This window comes from Cyclopterus lumpus, chromosome 10, assembly GCF_009769545.1.
Source record: "Cyclopterus lumpus isolate fCycLum1 chromosome 10, fCycLum1.pri, whole genome shotgun sequence".
Taxonomy (NCBI): domain Eukaryota; kingdom Metazoa; phylum Chordata; class Actinopteri; order Perciformes; family Cyclopteridae; genus Cyclopterus; species Cyclopterus lumpus.
In genome coordinates this window covers 14,750,068-14,769,612 of record NC_046975.1, presented here as the reverse complement: position 1 = coordinate 14,769,612, position 19,545 = coordinate 14,750,068, and the positions used below count along the sequence as shown (strand labels likewise).

Genomic DNA, 19,545 nt, shown 5'->3' with positions numbered 1-19,545 from the left:
ACCACCAGCCTTATCTTTTAAGCAGTGCGAGGGAGATGATGTCCATTTTTACTTGCTGAGAGTTGGAGAATTGAGAGTGCTGCTCTCCACATTTTTATGTTGAATCTACTTTCAAGCGGAACCTTCCTATCTTTGAGATGAAAATATTGCAGTTTGTCTTTGCTTCTCCCCTCCTTTTATTTTTTTTGTCGATATTTGGTCAGCATGTTTTGTCTTCAATTAAAAGTATGCAGAAGAGATTGACAGGAACAACGGGGAGAGAGGAACGAGAGTGACATGCAACAAAGCTCTCCCGCTGGAATCAAACCAGAGACATTGTAATCACACCTGTCTCTCCTCTCCTGTTGTGCCCTCGCCTTCACATCGTTTTCTTCTTCTACACAACACACTCTCATCTCCTCCTGTTTACTTTAAGCGATGTGTGGTAGATTGAGGCCTGTCACCAGAGATGCATGCTGGGTAAATATTATTGCAAGTCCTCAACAGGAAGTAAAGAGGGACGTGTACCCTGTGGGCACTTTGACAAGGGATATTTTCGGCCTGGATTTGAGCTGCTTACTCAACGCAGGGACTGGGATCTGACACACCACACACACACACACACACACACACACACACACACACACACACACACACACACACACACACACACACCACACACACACACACACACACACACACACACACACACACACACACACACACACACACACACACACACACACACACACACACACACACACACACACGGGTGTTTGCCGACTCTCTGCTTCACAATATGGACGCCCAAAATAGTTTACCAACACGATGACGAACATTATCAAGTCAACAGTCCAGTGTTTGACTGTCAGCACTGTAATTCAATCAGATTAGCTTTTGTTTTGTCATAAACAATGTGCTCAGTCAATATAGAGCCCAGTCTTCACTTGTAAACAATAGAGCTGCTAAATAAAGACATATTTAAGCCAGCATGTATGCTGTTGCTACTCCTACTTTACACCATCCTGCAGCTTTGGACTGCAAAATGACAACATGCGGGATGTTGATGTTCGAGGGCTGTACACTGTGGGACAAGTGCTCCCAGGAGGCTGCAATGCAGCTGGTCATTGTGGAAGCACACAATCGTACCTCAGCAGGACAGGAATCAACCCGAGTTGGCCCCTTTTCAAATGCACCCATTCATATTTATAAAGGTAGGTAATATAATAATGGTTTTCACTTCCGGTAAAATTACATTTTAAAACCCTTCATAAAAGCAAATAGCAATGAGAATGCAACAAGTAAACAAAATATTTCACATCAAGAGTCTTCAGAGAAACCTCAAAACATCTTTAAAAATGTGCTGAATCTAAAGCTGAGGAAATTCCATCTCGTCTTTCACATGCTCACATAATTAAATCAGACACTATAAATAGTACAGGCTGCTTTCTTAACCGGACCAGAGAGACAACACAGATACATCATTATATTATATTATATTACATTATAATGTAACAATATACACGCTGCTGATACTACGGAGTCTAAATTTGAACCTTTCCCTCCGTCCTCAATTAACAAACGTCTTTCCTCTCTGTAACTTTGTTTCTTGTTGGTTTGAAGTCATTACTGAGACAGACGATTAAAGAGCATACACAAGGCAACGTCTAATAAAAGCCTTCTTTATTAATGTGCAGGCTCTTGTTCTGTCAGCCGCCACTCCAATAAGTCGTGACCAAAGTCGGATGCAACCTTAATTCAATTTCATGCTTATGAATGGCGAAGAATACGGTCCTTTAAACACAAATATAATTATGACAATGTTATCAACTAGAAGATGCGGCTTTTACTTTTTTATGTTCAAATGTTAAATTAATTACATAGGCTTCATTTCTTTTTTCTTCATACAAAAAATAAACTATTTTGCTATATTGTGAATATTAAAAAGGGGTTAAAATCAGTCAAAACCTGAGCCTTATGAACAGAAAGAAGTACTTAGTATTTTAATAACAATGTTACTGTTTGATTGTTGATTTCAGATTTAGAAAATGTAAGTGGACCAGCAGAGTACAACTGTGCATCGCTCAGGTATGCACTGTATTAATGGGTAGAAAGCAGTGGATTGAGGGCACTCGTGTCTGCAGACACTCATCCCTGCAAAGAGCTATTTGGTGTCTTCTATTCGTTCAACACTTTCCTTCTCTCACTCTCAATCTGTCACTTTTCATCCACTTTCATATCCCTCTGTCTCTTGGTCGGTTCCTCCCTTCACTTTAGAGGGCAGTTGTGGAGGAACCTGGTCATAGTTCGCTCAGAGTTAAATGCAGAAGTATGATCAGAGCAATAGAGGGTTATACACATGCATGCGCACACACACGTTCTCCTTTACTGCCCTCCTCTTCATCATACTTTATTCATACGTGTTTCAAGAAGCTGTGGGTTACTTCACATGTTGGCTGTGAGAATCTAACAGCACAGTGATACTTCTCCACTATAGTCCACAGCGAGCCACTCAGGGTTCAATGAGTGGTTTCATTGGAGTGACATTGGAGTGACCTAAAAAGCCTTTGAAAGCTTTAAGACTTCACAACATGGTTTTAAATGTTGTCTCCATCAAGCCAACTGAATTGCACGAGACAGGACTGCAGGAGAGGTGAGAAGCCATTAAAAGAGTACTCCACTGTTTTAGCATCGCACATCCTCCAATGGTGGTGAGTTAAATACAAAAGCAGGACCAGAGATCTTGATTTGACTTTGAGTAAATCCCTCTGAAGCCACAAAAAACTTTTTCTCAAATAAGTAGTAAAGCTCCCCATGTTGTGGGGAGTAAAAATACTTTGACGTTTACAATTGGTGGAGTTCCACTTTAATGTATCTGGGTATCATGATATATTATATCTTCATCATATACCTTTATGGTTTCCTGATTTCTTAAATAGGCCGCATGTTTGGGCACCATTTGATAAGCAGACCATTTTTAAACCAATGTTTAAGGTCTTTGGGGGTAATTTTGTCTCCGCTGCTATAACATTTAATCAACTCAATGCAGGTTTCTGCATTTGACCTTTCTCATGCAACTGCACAAATGGCTACAAGTTGAAGTTATTCCAGGTATCGTCATAGCGATGCTGAGTCGGGTCCTTGAAGGCAGACAGACGTAGCCTCTCTACCAGAAAAACACAACAAAAGAAACCACACAAATGTGTACACAGACTCTGGATTTATGTTATGTCTGTGTGGCGTGTCTGGCCATGAGTCAAAGTCGGTGGCATCTTGAGTTGAAAAGATTTACCAGTGGGAAGAATTGACAGATGGCATCAACATTGAAGAAAATGCACCAGAAGAGGAACTTGTATGCCACAGCCAGAGGTCACAGAGGACAGCATGCCCAGAGAGGGGTTACAGAGGGACATAAAGGAGAAACATGGAGACTTTAATGATGCCTCTTGAAGTTCAGGAGAACAAAAACAAGCCTGTGTCAAATTCCTTGATTCTTATTTCCAACGCGACTTCCCGCAAACTTCATTTCAGTTGTTAACAATCAGTTGGTTGTTAAAAGAGATGCGAACACGTGCGTCGTGATGCAAACCTTTAGCTATTAAACTAGAGAAATTATTTCTCTTGCAACATTGAGGATTACAGAGAAAAAAGATCATATTAATACTACATACTATAATTTACATCATACAGTTTAAATAAAAAGTGCTTGCCTTTGTGGTGCCTTATGGACAGAGTTTGCTAATCAAATTTGTTTTACACACATGCAGCATTTACGGTGTACTTAGGAGTTACAGACAGCGCTGTGACGCACGGCTTTCCAGTATCTGCACGACTTGTCACTGCCTTCTTTGCTGTGCCGGAAATATATGATGAGCTTAGGCTAAAAGCCTCCAGAGCCTCATTTTTACATCTTAAAAAATGTGACAGCTAAACCCTCCAATATAGCCACAGACAGAAAGAGAGACTTCAAGTGCAAGGAAAATAATGTGTGTACTCAGCTCAAAAGCTTGCTACTAGAGCTCGTCCATCAGCAGAGTCTGGAGAGAAACCCAATAAGCCTGTCAAAGTGAGATATTTGTGATCAATTTTGTTGTGGCCCCTTTTTAATCCAAAAACACTGCTCGACTTCACCAGATCAGATGAGAGAGGCACTTTAATCTGAATGCCAATTCTTCTGAGAAGAAGAGGGAGGAGAGAGAGAATGAAGCACAAACACATATCCAGGTAACATACCACAAAACCTCAATCCTGGGGAAAAATATTCAAGGATTATTTTGTTATTCTGATGGCTAGTCTGAACCATTACAGTAGAGAGAAATGCTGGTTGCCAATCACATGCTTTAAAATCTCAACCAAACTTTTCTGTGGGTGGACAAGCTTCCCCACCTGACAGCACTGACTACCAGAGAAGAAGATGACAGACAGTGGGAGTGGAAGAGGACAGAGAGGGGGGATTATCTTTGAGCATTGTCGACAATGTGTTAGGTCCACTGATCAACATTATGTTCTTATACAATTAGTCTTTGTTAGACATCATTCATTGTTTATTCTCTATACGCTTTTTTTTCTCTAAATTGTTTGGAAACACAAATGTATTCACTTGAAATAACAATTCAATTGAATTTTCACTGAAAGGTGAGAGAAAGTTTAAATGTATTTGCCATTTTCAAAAGAGGAGATCATTCAGACCCTTTTGGTGAAACTGTAATATAAGGAATAACATAAACCTGATTTTATAAAGTAAGGTAATTGGTGTTATCATTTATTAGTTGTTTAATTATATGTAGTATACTGTACATATACAATTATTAGGTATTCATTGTATGTATTATTCACTTTAATCTATTTAAGTATATTGGCAACGCAATAAAAAAAAGACACAATCATTCCATTCATCTGTGACAATGGAGCACATTATAAATCCATCTGCTACATCGCGTCATTCATAAGAGCACCAGTGACTGCCAACTCCAGATACCCTGCACTTCACCTCTAAACGCTCTGCAGCTAGATGTCATGCCCACATCACACGGAGGCAGTAATCCACTAATGCCATAAGAAAAGATTTCAAGTCCTGACATGGCGTGTCCCACAGGGTGGAAGATGTTGACTTGGGGGGCAGAAAGTCAGATGATTTGATGGATAAATGGTTCACTTGAAAGTGCCAGATGGTTGAATGCTTGGTTAAGTGGTGGGCAGCGCTCTCTTTAGAGGCCCTTTATCACTAATAACAATACAATATATTTAATTGCTAAAGAAAGTGAAAAGTATGCCTATGTGTCCTATTCGCGTGTAACTAACATTCTGCTTTTAGTTATTTAAAGAGAGAACACTCGTGCCAGTAATGGCCTTTTTTAAGTGGCAGACAACCCTGCGCCAGTAAAGATTTAAAATCGTGTGTTGAGGAATTATGATTCTGAATACATTCAATTTGGATTCATAAAGGCAGGCAGTGATAGGTCAGGGTAAGCATAATATTTATTTTTTACTTATCATTACAGCTGACAGAATCATAATACATATTTACAGGACACCTTTTTTCTCATGTTGTGTTTTTATTGTGATTTATTTGGGAAGGTAGTCCGGAAATATTAAGGCGATAACTCTCAGTAAATTCATCGCTACAAGGGAACCCTTTCATATTGTCATTATATTATAAAGATATCGATCATCAGCTATCAGCAACACAGAGCAGTTTGAAGTTTGGTCATTAGTCTTGAAGCTGGAGTGGACAGGTTTAGATGATGTGTTGCCTCTGCTCACAGGCCCATTTAGAGGGCCAGCAAGGTGAGAGAGAGAGGTTGTGTGCATGTGTCAGTGACTGAGAGAGAGAGAGAGAGAGAGAGATCCTCCCCACACACCTATTTTACACAGCAGAATATCCAGATTACAGTTAATCCTAAATGCCACAGCCAGACTCCTGACAGCAGTTCAGAGAAGTTGTCATATCAGCTTAATTTGGCTTCTCTGCACTACTGCTGTCATTTAAGACCGATTTTACAATTTTATTGAGCACCCTTGAGGCAAATCCTAAATGATCTTCATCGCTGACGTTTGAACCCTTTACATGTTGAGCCCAAGACCCTGGTGCACAGACTTCTTCACTGATTTAGAAAGGCACATTAAAAGTTATACCAATGTGTTTTAAGTATTTGCTCTTTGTGAATAAAGTATTTTGGGTTCGCTGTAACCTAACGTAACCCAACTGCTCCAACCAGCGTCAATATCTTTAAACATTTTCTGTTTATTTACTCACATTTTGTTTACCTTTATTCAGATTCTTTCTACATATCTATTTACTGTGTGTGCAGGGAAGGAGAAGCTTGCAAAATAAAACTGTTCAATTCCAAGAAAGATTTCTGCAGCAGATAAAAACAAAACAAAAAAACAGACAACAAACAAACAAAACAAACAAAAAGAGAGATGCATGCAGAGAAGGTGCCAATTACACACAATCTTTTCAAAGTGAAAACAACTGCGTAACTCAGCTGAGACAGAGAGAGAGAGAGAAAGGCATAGAAAACAAAAAACAGAGAAAAGCAGAAGGAAGCTTCTGCTTTTTTTATTGTGCAACATACCACAAAAAGACAGTCTAGTGCATCTAAAAATGAAACTTTTGCACATCTCGTTACCGCTGACTGGATGTAGGTTCAGTAAGTAAAGTCATTTGTAAAAAATCAAAACAAAGTGAAGGTGATATTTATTGTCTGAAACACACACATGCTTCTATGTGGACAGACTTCCCTCGTGCCTGTTTTCAAATTCATAACAGTATTCTGGAAAGATTAAAGGCTAAAACTATATAATAGGTTGTTTTCCTACACAACCTGACAAATAACGTTTAATAAACCAAGTCAATCTAGGTTGTGCTTCTCTGGTGTAATAAAAGATATCTGATCTGTTAACTTCCTGATTCAACGCATCAATCACACGGTGGACAACAACACTCCACTTTCATGACTAAAAAGAATTATTTCAATATGATACATTTCTAAAAAAGTAACACTTATTTACCTACAGACAAATCATTTAGGGAAGCTCTCATGGAGCATGCAAAGAATGTTGGAATGAGTGTTTGTTTCCATAGTTTACCATCTAAGTTACTCATAATTCTGCTACTTATCCTCCACTCATTTGTAAACCAAAGACATCCGCCCTGAGGAACGCTTTGATGAGGGACAGCCTGCCAGTTATGTTGCATACACGAAACAGACTTGAGCCTCCACTTACTGTTGGTCTTGAGGCGGGCGGGCTCACTGTTGCGGCTTCCTGCCTGGTTGATAGCCTTGACAAAGAAAATGTAACGGGTGCCACTCTGCAAGCCGTGCACCGTGTAGTGGTTCTGCTTGATGTTAGGTACGATCATCCAGCTGTCTGCCGAGTTGTACAGACCTGGCAGGTCCACAGAAAAAACACAATGACACACATAGCATGAGTTACCAAGTTCTGTTGATGTTTCGGGCTTTCAGTCATTTTCAAAAGAGAAAAAAACAATGTCCCTCCCAAAGATCTGACCATAGCAGTTTGTTATTTTTTATTTTTTATCCAAACATCGAGTGAGTCATCAGACAGCAAGAGGCTCGGAAACCATACAGTTAGCGATGCCATGCAACATTTATGTGGACACACTGATCTACCCCGTTACCTTTCCGTCAGGTTTATCATGGCATGCTCCCCTGAGGCGATATTGTTTGCACACTAAGCTGAATCTACAACCCATTAGGACAAGGCATCGCTACAACATGACAGCATGTCTGCTGGTAAGCGCCTGAGGGCAAATACCCTCAATGTTCAACTGTATGAAAACGTGCGCTAAACCAACATAACCCAGTTGGTGGGCGCTTTGATTCAGAGCGGCTTGCAGCAGAGGGTTAGTGAAGGTTGTGCTAGCTTTGCAGTAACCTGCCTCTAAACACAATGTTTTCAGTCTCTCAGCTGCAGCCGACAGTGAAGGATGAAAAATAAATCTCAAGCTCCGGGCTGAGGAGAGGCTTGTCTACAACGGGGGGCTCTTCATGACCTTCCGAGATGGCCATGCTTTTTTAAAGTGCTATTTGTCCTATCTTGAAGCTGAAACACACAACTTTCAACACAAGGTGAGAGGTGTTCATTGAGGATGACGGAGTTGCTGTTTATTTCAATCAGATATTGCTGATAATCGTGGAACATTTTACAGTTGCGTTAGTGCTGCACCTGCGCTTCTCGTTGATGTGTGAAAAAACAAGCGTGGCGTGAAATTAGCTGCTGTCAGTGCCCTGGCTGTGTTTGCACAGGCTATAATGTCATAGAGGACAGGTGAATGTTTGTGGAACAACACAGATACAAATTAATGGATTATTACTTACACTGTGAGCTTAACGCCAGCCTTAACATTTCTTCCACCCATCTACATAATTTTGAACACATTCAAACAAACCCTCGCCAAAACACACAAAGCATCTTGTTTATAGCACTACAGCTGGAGTTAATGTTTGTAGAGTTGAAGGTAGAATAGCAATCCCTTTTATTGTCTCATCTTTCTCGCCCTCCCAGATTGCAGGGGAAATCAAAATCCTGAGAGGGAGAGAGCTCTCAGGGCCATGTCTGCCTTGTCCCTTCTGGTGAGGATGCCTTGTGAATTATTGAACAAGATGGCAACAGCATGCATAAGTAATATCTGAGAGTCTGCTTGTAAATATAAATACTTCACAGGACGCAAATAAGGCCTTTAAAAGTGAGGCGGCTTTAAGAATGAATGAGGGGAGGGGACTGTTAAAGTTAAAGTGAAGGCTGTGTCTTTACATATCTGCCGACTTCCACAAGCTTTTCTCAGGACAAGAAAACAACGTTCAGACTTTCTTTCATCTTCCTCCAAGATGAGAGAGAAAGAAAAACAGAGGGCGGCTCTTTTACACCTTGCATCTACACAATCCGTTTTGTATCCAGAGATGGCCAGCAGATTCATCTGCATTGTATTTTAGGCTGCTCCTACACATATGTATCCGCTTTGAAATCCTCACACAAAAACCAAGAATGTCGTTCTACTGGGACAGCTGTCCCTCTTGTGAAAAACTGTGCCTCCCACCTGTCATTTTAGCCACTTCCTGTAGAAATTAGGCATGCTACAATGTTATGTGGGCTTTCAAAAAGAAATACAGGGGAAAGACGAGGGAGAAGGACTTCACGCTGCTTTCCATTTTTAAAGCTTTTGATCTGCGAAGCACCTCTCCCTTTTTGCAAAATCAAATTAGGTCAGAACACAGCAATACTGCTACTGCTACTTCTACCTCTGAAAAGGGGCTTTCTGACACTAACCGAGTGCTGCTGCTACGGAGATAATTGTGACTTCAAAGTGTGGTGGAGCAGGAGCTGAATGTGTCATTGTAAAAAAAGAAAAGAAGAGAAGATAAAGGAACCGGGGAAACAGATTAGCTTGTGTCTTGCATCCAGGTATCTTGTGTGAGTGTGTGCATGTACACTATTGTGTGTGTGTGTGTGTCTGTTTGTGTATGTGGACAAGAAAAGAACAGAAACACAAGGTATCCTCGGCCTGCAGGAGGTTTGTCATTGATGAAGCAATATAGAGTTCACCGTTACTGTATGCGTGTGTCTGTATGTGTGTATCTGTGTGTGCATGTGTTGGGGGGGCTGCATATTATTATGTGTTGTATGTGTGTATAAGGAACAGATTGTGTGTGTGTGTGTGTCAGCAGCTGTGCATGAATAAAAGGTTTGACGAGTTTCCTGCAAAGACTGAACCCTCATCCACATGTCATCAAACTATCCCACAAAGATCGATCCAGCTGTTACTCTGAAAGATGCCCTGTTGAGAAACTTTGAGCTTTCCTGACGCTCACTGCGCTGCTGCTCTCACCTGTGATAATCATATTAACACTTCACCACAGGCCAGTGCAAATGAATACAATGAAAGACACCAGCAGGCAGAGGTATTGCTAGTGCGGTTAACAGGCCTCCCGGAAAAACATAAAAATTGGCAATAGAAACTGGAAAAGAGAGGTTGAGGTCATGTTTATAGGACCACGAGGAGAGGCATTATTAGAAAATAAAGCGGCTGTAGAGCAATGAACAATGGTGCTGTGGATGTAAAGTGGGAATACTTTTCACCTGTAGAATATCTAACATGTATTTGATAAAGTTATTTTTGGAGTGGATGTACAGAATAAGTGGATATTTGGGGATGTTGGCTAGCAGATAAACAAATGGGTCAACAACACTAGACACTGCAACTTGCAAAGGTAGTAGCTACAGTCCACCATTACAGTGCAGACATCTTTACTTTCAGTCATATTTGTTTTTTGACACAGCTTACTTTTCTCATGGTATTTGTTTTTACTTGCTGATTCTATTTTCTGCTGCTGTGCTTGGATGACCCTGCGGAGGAAAGGTTCACAAGCCCTCCCTCCTCATGGGAGAGCCAAGGCTGAGGTTGATGGCGCTCAGGCGGGATCATTTAGCCACGCAAAGTTTGAGAAAAATGCTATGGTAAAAACTCAAGCGGTGTGCCAGGCTAAATGGGTTTCTCTCTTTCTCAGTTTCTCCTGTGAATCTCTGAGGACTTTGTGGCAGCTCACTGCTGAATATCTGAGTCACTCAGTCTATCACAGCTGAAATGTATCCTGATGTTTCAAATGGCTGGGGCATATAACCATGCTGAGTAGCATGGTTAGATAGAGAAATGTCAGGTTACACAGAAAGGAGGAGAGGAGAAGAGACGATGAAAGGATCAAAGTGGAGAGGCTCAGGCATGGTTATGTACATCAATCACACCCTCCTCATATCAGGAAGTGGTATTTTTCACCTCCTCTCTATAACCATTATCCACTCGGATTCTCACCTGTTCGTTCGTTCCTCTCCTCCTCCCCAATGACCTTTCTTTCCCTTCATTTATGTACATGTGATAGACAATCAGCTGTAATAGCAAATGGGGCCAATATGTTTGGTAAATGTGTAATTCCTGTGCAGGAATATTAGAAGTTTTAATTAATTTCAAGAGAGTAAGACCCATGACAGAGATCATTTGAATGTGCAGTGTCCGTTAGACATGTAACTGTAGACAAAATGTCATAAAATTGTGCAGAATAGCTCATTCATAACTCATACTGGTACAACATACAAATATGCATTCAAGCACAACTATTTGTAACCATGTGGTAGGTTTGACTTGAACCCATGAATTTAGTTGTTTAGGACACTTGTTCTGGAGTTATGAGCCAAAACAATAAGGGCTGCACTGACAGGCGCATGCTAGTGATATTGGATCCAAATATCTGCACTGACAACTCCTAACGTGCTCCTAAGAATTACACTGATTGCAGCTCTACATGGTGCAGCTTTAAGTATGCAACAAGAGAAGCATTGGCAGGACACGTATTATGGCAGTGTTAAATAAGGATTGGACGAGGTCAAAGCAGTGATTTTACATTCTTATATTTTTCTGGAGACTTTTCACACTGCTTGAACAGAAAAACAGAAACTAAATAGCGAATCTTTTCAAAGCATCCCCTCATGATGTGTACTGTATCTGTATGTCCTATTTTTATAGTCTTGATAACTCAGCTCTATCTCTCTATGAATACAAAGCAGAGACCAAAGACTAAAGTTGGACAGAAAATCTAGGTTATGCAACACAGTTTGTATAAAATGTGAAAAATATGAAAATAAGACTGAGCAATGCTCAAAGTAATTTGGTGCTCCAGCTCCACTCTTTTTCATGGCAGAAAGGTTGGTGCACACAAATGCAATCTGAAAGAAAAACGCTTCATTTAGATTGAATTTGTGTCAGAAGAACCTGCTTTCAATGGACTTGCTGATCGGCGGTAACAATTACAGAATGTAATTACATTGATGAATGCTAAAATAGTCGAAAAGTCAGAAAACGGACTCAGCAATGTCAGTTTAAATCCTACACAAATGTGCTAATATTAGTTATCATAAGCTACTGGCCTCCCAAAATAAGTGAAGCTCGAGACCCAAACCCCCTGAGTAAGATTGTGTTTTATTTGTAAGAGGAAGATTGTGTTGTTTCCTCTTTCAAAAGTTACACAATCTCACTTTAAAAGCTCTTCACATCTTCGTTTGATTAAAACACTCCTTATGCCTGAGATATCCATTGATCTCTAACTTTTGAAGTTACCATGCAGGTATTTTGCCCTCACGATATAGAAGAAGCCTTCATGTTCGAGGACTTTCAAAGGCAACTGGATGAGTATTTATTTGAAAGCTCTAAATAGCCAGTTGAATAAATTACTTCCTTCATAAACAACATTAAAAGCCAATCAAAGATTTCTGCCAGTTTTTCCAATTCTACGTCAAATTAAACTCTTACGGTATTTGAACACAGGTCAACAGAGTATTTGATCACGTTAGGCGAACCCTTGATTAAAAATCTAATTTTCTTGGCTCAGATAATGAGTCCATGTGATCTACTGTACAGAACTATATGTGCACGAGACTCACTGATGAAATTGGTCTGGCCGGTGTAGATGGTGTACTGCAGCTCGTAGGAGGTGACGCTGAACTCGTCCTCTGACGTCCAGTGAACAGTGATGGTGTCATGGGAGGCGGTGCACAGCTCCTCTCTGATGGATGGCGGGGTGGGAGCTACACAATGAGGAAATAACAGCATGATTCATAGTGAAGCAATAGATATACATTGTCACAATAATAGTGGTTATAATCTGCATTAATACAGAAGTTAAGTGCACCGGAGCAGAAACGACAATGTCAAATATAGTAATATAATAAGTAATAACTGCTGAAAATAATTATAGATATGTTGAGATAAAAATGATTTTAGCTGTGTATGCATACATGTACTAAAGGTTAATACTGTATGACGCAGATCTCACCTGTGAGGTAATCTAGTCCCTCCAGAATCTTCTTCTCTCGAGAAAAGTCAAGGGCAAAGTTGTCAAACGCATCATTCAGGTTGACGTCAGGAATGAGTACCTGGGAGGAGGCTGTCGCCATGGCAACCCTATAGCAAGATCAAGACATGGGAGCGAGGACAGGACATGTCAAAGGGACAACAGAGAGGTGAGGGAGCAGAGGAGGAAGAGAAGGGACGAGCAGGAAAAGATGAAAGGTGATGGAGAGGGGAACAAATGTGATGAGAGTGGGGAAGGAGGCGAGGTGACAAGAGAGGAGAGGTGGCAGACAGCAGTGGTTTGTGAGAAACAGAAGAAAAAAAGTGATGGAGGGATATAAATAAAAACAATAAATAGAAAATAGAAACAATGTAGAAATATGTACAGCATCAAACAGAAGTGTCTGCAACCAGCCCCGTCATAAACTATGACTCACGTTAACCCAGAGATCCATCAAAACCCAAACCAGACACACATTGACACACACTGACTCCATGGTCTGTGCAGCTGTGTGGAAACTTGTGCCTACTTCTGTTCGGCGCATCAGTGATCCGTCTGTGGCAGGCCAGCCTGAACCACAGAGCAGGGCAGAGCTGAGTCTTTGAGACTTTTGTTCCTCAGAGAAGAGAAACCGGCCGGTCAATAAAGCACCCAGCCAGGCGCTGGAAAAGAATACGGGCCAAATAAAAAGATGCTACGCTAGTTACAGATTTTGCACAGAGCTCTGCTTGTGTGAGAGAATTAGTAAGAAAGCTTCCAGCCAGTGGATGCAGGAAAGGATGAAGGTATTACAGAAGTATGCAGGTGGAAAGAGAAACCGCATAGCTGGCCACTTAAAAGATAGATGATTCTCACCAGAGGCCTGGCAGTGATCGCAGAAGCTAAAGAGGTCGATCTAATGCAGATTTCACCAGCTGCATTAAAGGCAAACTCATTGTAGGGCTTTAGGATTTTTGTGTCTTACCACTTACCACTGCATTTATTCCTGTGTGTGTCTCGTGTTTAGTTTTCTAAATCGCCTTTTGATTTGCATATGAACAGGTCTCTCACCAGTAATAGTAGATGTGTGTGTCTATTCACTATGTAACCCACCTTTCAGCTACATTTCGGGCAGTCTGGAGGAAGCGGGCGTGGTCATTCTCCTTCAGGCTCTGTTCGGCTTGTGTGATGAGGGCACTGGAGCGCTCCAGACACTGGCGACAGTTTGCAATCTGCTGAGCCAATTTACGCAGTTTCATCACCTGGAACAAAAACACAAATACACACCATGTTGCTTTGTTACGACACACCTATTGTAATCATTTGCTCAGTCTGAGTCTGTTTTGGTGACCGGACTGTTGGTCTCTATATGAGGCATTCATCATTGTGACACCAATCCATAAATATGTTCTTGTACTTCCAGAAAGTATGATAAAGCTTTCATGCCAAATTGCTCTGTAATACTGAATTCTGAATTGGTAGCAGCCCCTGAGATGACACCTACTAGGTGTAACCAACAAGTTGCCATATTGCAGGCTATTGATTAGCTGAAGTTTTATTACAACGCAAAAGAAAAAACACAAACCCTCTGCAGACATTTTGGATAGATATTGAATGTGTTGGACACTATCTTGTCAGAATAATGTTTGAATTATGTGCAGTTCATTTAACATGAAGAAACACTGAGCACAGGGCAGTATAATGGCTTATGTGAGGAACTGATGAGGAGAAAAGAAATAGAGCAAAAGATTTAACACATGCTTCAATTTTGCCATTTCTATATCACCTGCTGACAGCTGTCATACACTCAATAATACACCTCCAGATTCCATTCAGGAGAATGCTCATAGACATCATGAAACAGGAAAACACTTTGACAAACATTGAGAATTCAGCAGAGAGGACAAAGTCCTGCTGGCTCGGTCAGAGTTGGAACAAGGCCATTGGCTCTTTAGTCTCATATTGACCTGCGTAATAACAGGGCAGAGGTGAATAGCATAATGCTTTGTTATATGATATAATATATATAAAAGGATTTGGAAAAATGGATATTAAACTACTATGAATCAACTTGAAACCAACCAAGGGAGAGGTCATCCGCCAGGTCAGGGTTGAGAGTCTTTATACACACACATAAACACACACACGTTATATTCTGATTATCAAACGAGCATGAAGAAGCCTATGTATGCTCATTTGAATAAGGGTAATCCATTTATCTTCATTACGGCTCATATCCTGATTCCTCAAATTAACTTAGTTTGATGAAACTCTCACACAGGCTGCTTGTGCGCCTGGAGACTGAGAATTCAATACCAGCCTCAGTATGCAGAGCCTCTCAGCAATGATGATTAAATAAAATCATGTTGAAATGTTAAATGGCAAACGATAAGACAAAGTTGATTCATTGTCTGAAAAGTTAGCTAACAGCTAACAACTTGCATCTCTGAACACTAGTTAAATGAAAAAGAGCAGAAACATAAAATGATGAGTGCCCTTAAGAATTAGCCAATTATATTTTCAGCAACACATTCTTTGCTTGCAGGGCTTGAATTATGCAAATAAGAAATATACACACACACACACACACACGCATGCACGCACGCACACACGCGCACACACACACACACACACGCTCACACACACACACACACACACACACACACACACACACACACACACACACACAGGGTGGCAATCAGTTAAGAACCTGTCATCCAAAGGACTCAAAAAATCATAAGTGTATCTAGTGTGCACTCACTTTCTACTGCTGAACAACTGCTGCTGCTCACAAGCCTCACTGAGCTGGCAACTTAATGGGTTTTTCAATTGATGTCTTTGCTGCTCTTCCACCAAGTCCACCGTCACCCGTTGACACTAAAAACAACATTTGAGCTAGTTGTTGATTGCGAGTTTAATGGGTGGGTTATTATTCGGCAACATGTGTCGCAAACTATTTTAGAGATGATTACTCCCTCTTTCTCGCTCTCGGAGTGAAGGACAATATGGCAGAGTCTCTATGTGTGTGTGTGAGAGCGTCTCACTTCCTGTAAACACACACTCATCTAAAGTTAAAAAAAGTGTCTAATCACAGCTTAAACGTTGCAATGGTGGAACATTTAAAGCACACAAATTCAATTTAGAATGTTATTATTATCATCGCTCAACAATAATTCGTAATGTGTAGCTAAGTATGGTTCCAGTATATATTCACTGTATTGGCGTGTACTGCCGAGACGTGTATCAATCATCTCATCAAACTCACGACAAGAAACTACAAACTATTCCTCAAAGTAGTTTTCAGGCATCCTGCTTAAGGTTAATAGACACAAACTGTGCTGAAAGCAGGAGGCTGCATGTGAACAGCAGTCGGTCACAGGCTTTGAACACTAGGCCATCGATCACAACCTCCACCCTCAGAGGGTGGTGGTGTCATAACATCGTCACGCTTCCGCTGCCATTCCTTTTGAGGCACGGCAGTAGTAATAGGCGGAGCCTCAAAAGGTTCATTACTGTTTTATTAATTCAAACAAATGCCTGCTGTTGTTATACCAATAACAGCAGTTTTTAGAAAACCCCAACAGATTTGAGTTGCTAATCCTCAAGGCTCTAGAGGAGTTCAAATAGTTTTCCGGATGAGAAGCAGAGAAGGGCAAGCAGGGTCAAATGATGAAGACACTCTTGCACACACCAGGACATGGGAAGAGTGTGTGTGTTGTTTGGGCACGGAGAGATTAGGCATGGCTGCCCAGTTTCCTCAGGGAGCACCTTGCACAGCTCTGCTCACCATCACGCCTGCATAATCCTGTTATTTGGTAGCAGAGTCACCCCTGAACACTTCCCTTTCCGACACCGTTCTGAACATAAAAAAACAAACAATGTTTTTTGTTGGGGAAATGCAAAAAACAACCTATGTTTTAGTTGACCTGAGCGGTCTCCTCTCCTCCCCCGCAGGCTGGCAGACATCCCTTCTTCACAACAGTGGTTTGAGTTATTCAGGTTGTATTTCATTCATCTTTCTTGACCCTTAAACAGACTAAAATATTAACACATCGTCTGCTAGCATTAATCAAGCGGTCCTCTCGTGTTTTATGTGTACTTCCCTCTTTCCTCCGTCTCTTGCATATCACTCCTTCTACTAGACAGACTTTTACAGACCGAGACTCTCAGGAGAACAAGCCTTTCTCTTTGTCGGCAGTCACTAAGGACACACTCTGACACATTTGCTCCCCCCAACACACACACACACACACAAACTTTCGTCCTTGTGTTCAGTGTTTGGAAATCTTTCATCTTTCGACAAAGCTCTTTGCTGTCTCAGAGGATCTTCCACAAGCACTTAAAAACCTCACCTCTTAGAGGGTGAGATTTAAGGGTTTGCCTCTGTAACCCTTGGTGCTCAAAGGGCAACAACACATGGGCACACTCACTCACGCACGGGCACACTCACTCATGCACGCACGCACGCACGCGCAGCAGCAAGTTCACGGCAGTCTTCGCTGCCATCTCAGATTCTTTCCATGCGTCAAGAGACTCTTGTTCATTCTCTTGTACAAAAGGTACAAAACCACCGTTTGTCTGCCAGCGGACTGTGACCCAGAGCTTTGTTAAATATGTAACTGCCAATTTGGCTGCTTCAAATGGCAAAAAGACAATACTGCGAATATACGTACTCTGAATCAGACAATGTAAACTCAATAAACCCAACATGCTACTGTTATAAATCTAAAACTGCTATACAATGCATTACATTCATTTACATTTAGTCTTTATGCCCCTTTATGACCAAAATCCGTCGATGCAGCTTTAACTTACTGAAACCACCCATCATCATAATTACAGACGACTTTAATTATTTCTGTCGTCGAGCCAAAAAATGAAAAAAAAGTATAATGACATCCTGGGAATATTTTACCTTGGATTCTTTGATCTTCACAGCGATGACCTGTTTTCTCTGGCGGATGATCTCCACTAGCTCATCACACTCCTCCACCAGCTTGGTTTCATGCATGGCTGTGTTCACCTGGAGACAGAGGAAGGTATACATGTGAACTTAATGCTTCTTCCTCTCGGTTTGGAGCGGGCGTTGTCAGATGTTTGGATCAGCAGCCATGACGAGCCGTATGATCACTTACATGCAGAGAACATCATTTGTTTTTCCATTTCTTCATGCGAACAAGATGTGCTCCTGGATTACAACTAAATTACTTAATCACTAATTGTCACTGGAAAGACAACCAATCATTTGACATCACAGAGCATGCACTGATCATACAGTAGGTTGCTCCACAGTCATCCATCTAGTGGCCATTGAAGGTGATAAAACATTTCATAAAACAATTTGTCATCCTCTGAAATGTTCTGTTTCTTGCTGCTGGATTTAAATAATGTATTGTTCTTGTATGAAATAATACCATCTCATTGTACGAAAACATGTTTATTTCACTCATTATGAACAAGAAATATGTTGAGGATTGTTGGAATATTCGACTCGTCATTAAAAAAGCTCCAGAAATGGGTCTGTGCAGACACTCATTAATTCGCTGACTGATTTTGCTTACACCACGCCGATTTAATATATCCTGTGATTATTTCAGGACCAAAGTTTCCAAGGCAACTCATCATCAGTTCATCATCTCAGGCTAACACTTAATGAAAGCCAGCAACTTCAACATTGTGTGGGTTTGTGTTATACACTAATGGTGTCTGCTGAACTGCTACCAACAGAGGTGCCAGTTGTGTGTGTGTGTGTGTGTGTGTGTGTGTGTGTGTGGGGGGGGGGGGGGGGGTCACTGGAGCAATCTCAGTTCAGGGACTGATTGACCACCGTGTTGGCTGTGGTCACCAGCAGATGTATTGTTACGGTCAGCAAACACCAAACCGTGAGTTTAGGAGCCAGATCTGTCCTCCGAATGAGATAAAAACGTATCTCCGCACGTCACACAGGCAGAAACCTTGTCGCTGCTTTGTTTGCTCCAAGACCTGTGCTTTCATCATGATCTCAGCATAACTGTACACGACTGTGGCGACAGGAGTCACCAGCCATTTGTCTGCAGGAGCCAATTCAGAGAAATCCAGGACCTACTCCAGAACACACTCTACATCCCAGCACGATGACTGTGGGGCGCTTTCACTCAAACTGGCAGCTCCAGAAGTACCCAGAGGGGAGGAGAAGGAGGTTTCCTTCTAACAAATCAAATAGAGGCTGACCATCAACGATGGCCTTAAGGCACACAACATAAAACAATACAAAAGCACTGGTGTACGTTTTCTACTGCTGAGCTGGCACACATTATTCAGTAGTACACCCCGTGTGCCTTGTGAGGAGAGACTGCTCCGACTGGGTTTGGCCATTTTTAAGTTACATTTAAATCAAAATCACACCAGCAGTGGGACAGTAGAGACAAACAACTGTGTGGCAACTGGAAAACTAAGGCAAGAAGATCTTAAGAAAGACTCTTCATTTTGGATTTGGAAGCACTTTTAAATAACCAGTTGTGAGAATGAAAAAAGAGTAAACAGGTCAAAATGATATTAAAAAACTATTCTGTAAACTGTGAATATATAAAAGAGTTGAATTCTGTTTTATTGCCACTCTTCTGTAGGTATGGTTTCTCATTGATTGTCTCAGATGGGTTTTGTTTATTATTATTAATAATAATTAGTTCAGTGCAAACCTGAAATACCATGTCCAGAGAAAGATTAATCTCCTTTTAAATAG

The 19,545-nt window shown here is 41.2% G+C and overlaps 1 protein-coding gene across 2 annotated transcripts in view; it reads right to left on the bottom strand.

Moving 5' to 3' along the window:
• Positions 1 to 19,545, bottom strand: part of mid2 (midline 2) — a 129,650-nt gene that overhangs the window by 8,222 nt on the left and 101,883 nt on the right. For both annotated transcript variants that reach the window (XM_034544237.1, XM_034544238.1), the window contains 5 exons: positions 17,740 to 17,847; positions 13,938 to 14,086; positions 12,828 to 12,955; positions 12,436 to 12,579; positions 7,210 to 7,371 (listed from right to left, as the gene is read on the bottom strand). In XM_034544237.1, the coding sequence (XP_034400128.1) occupies positions 7,210 to 7,371; positions 12,436 to 12,579; positions 12,828 to 12,955; positions 13,938 to 14,086; positions 17,740 to 17,847 (691 nt within the window). The remainder of the gene's footprint in view (positions 1 to 7,209; positions 7,372 to 12,435; positions 12,580 to 12,827; positions 12,956 to 13,937; positions 14,087 to 17,739; positions 17,848 to 19,545) is intronic.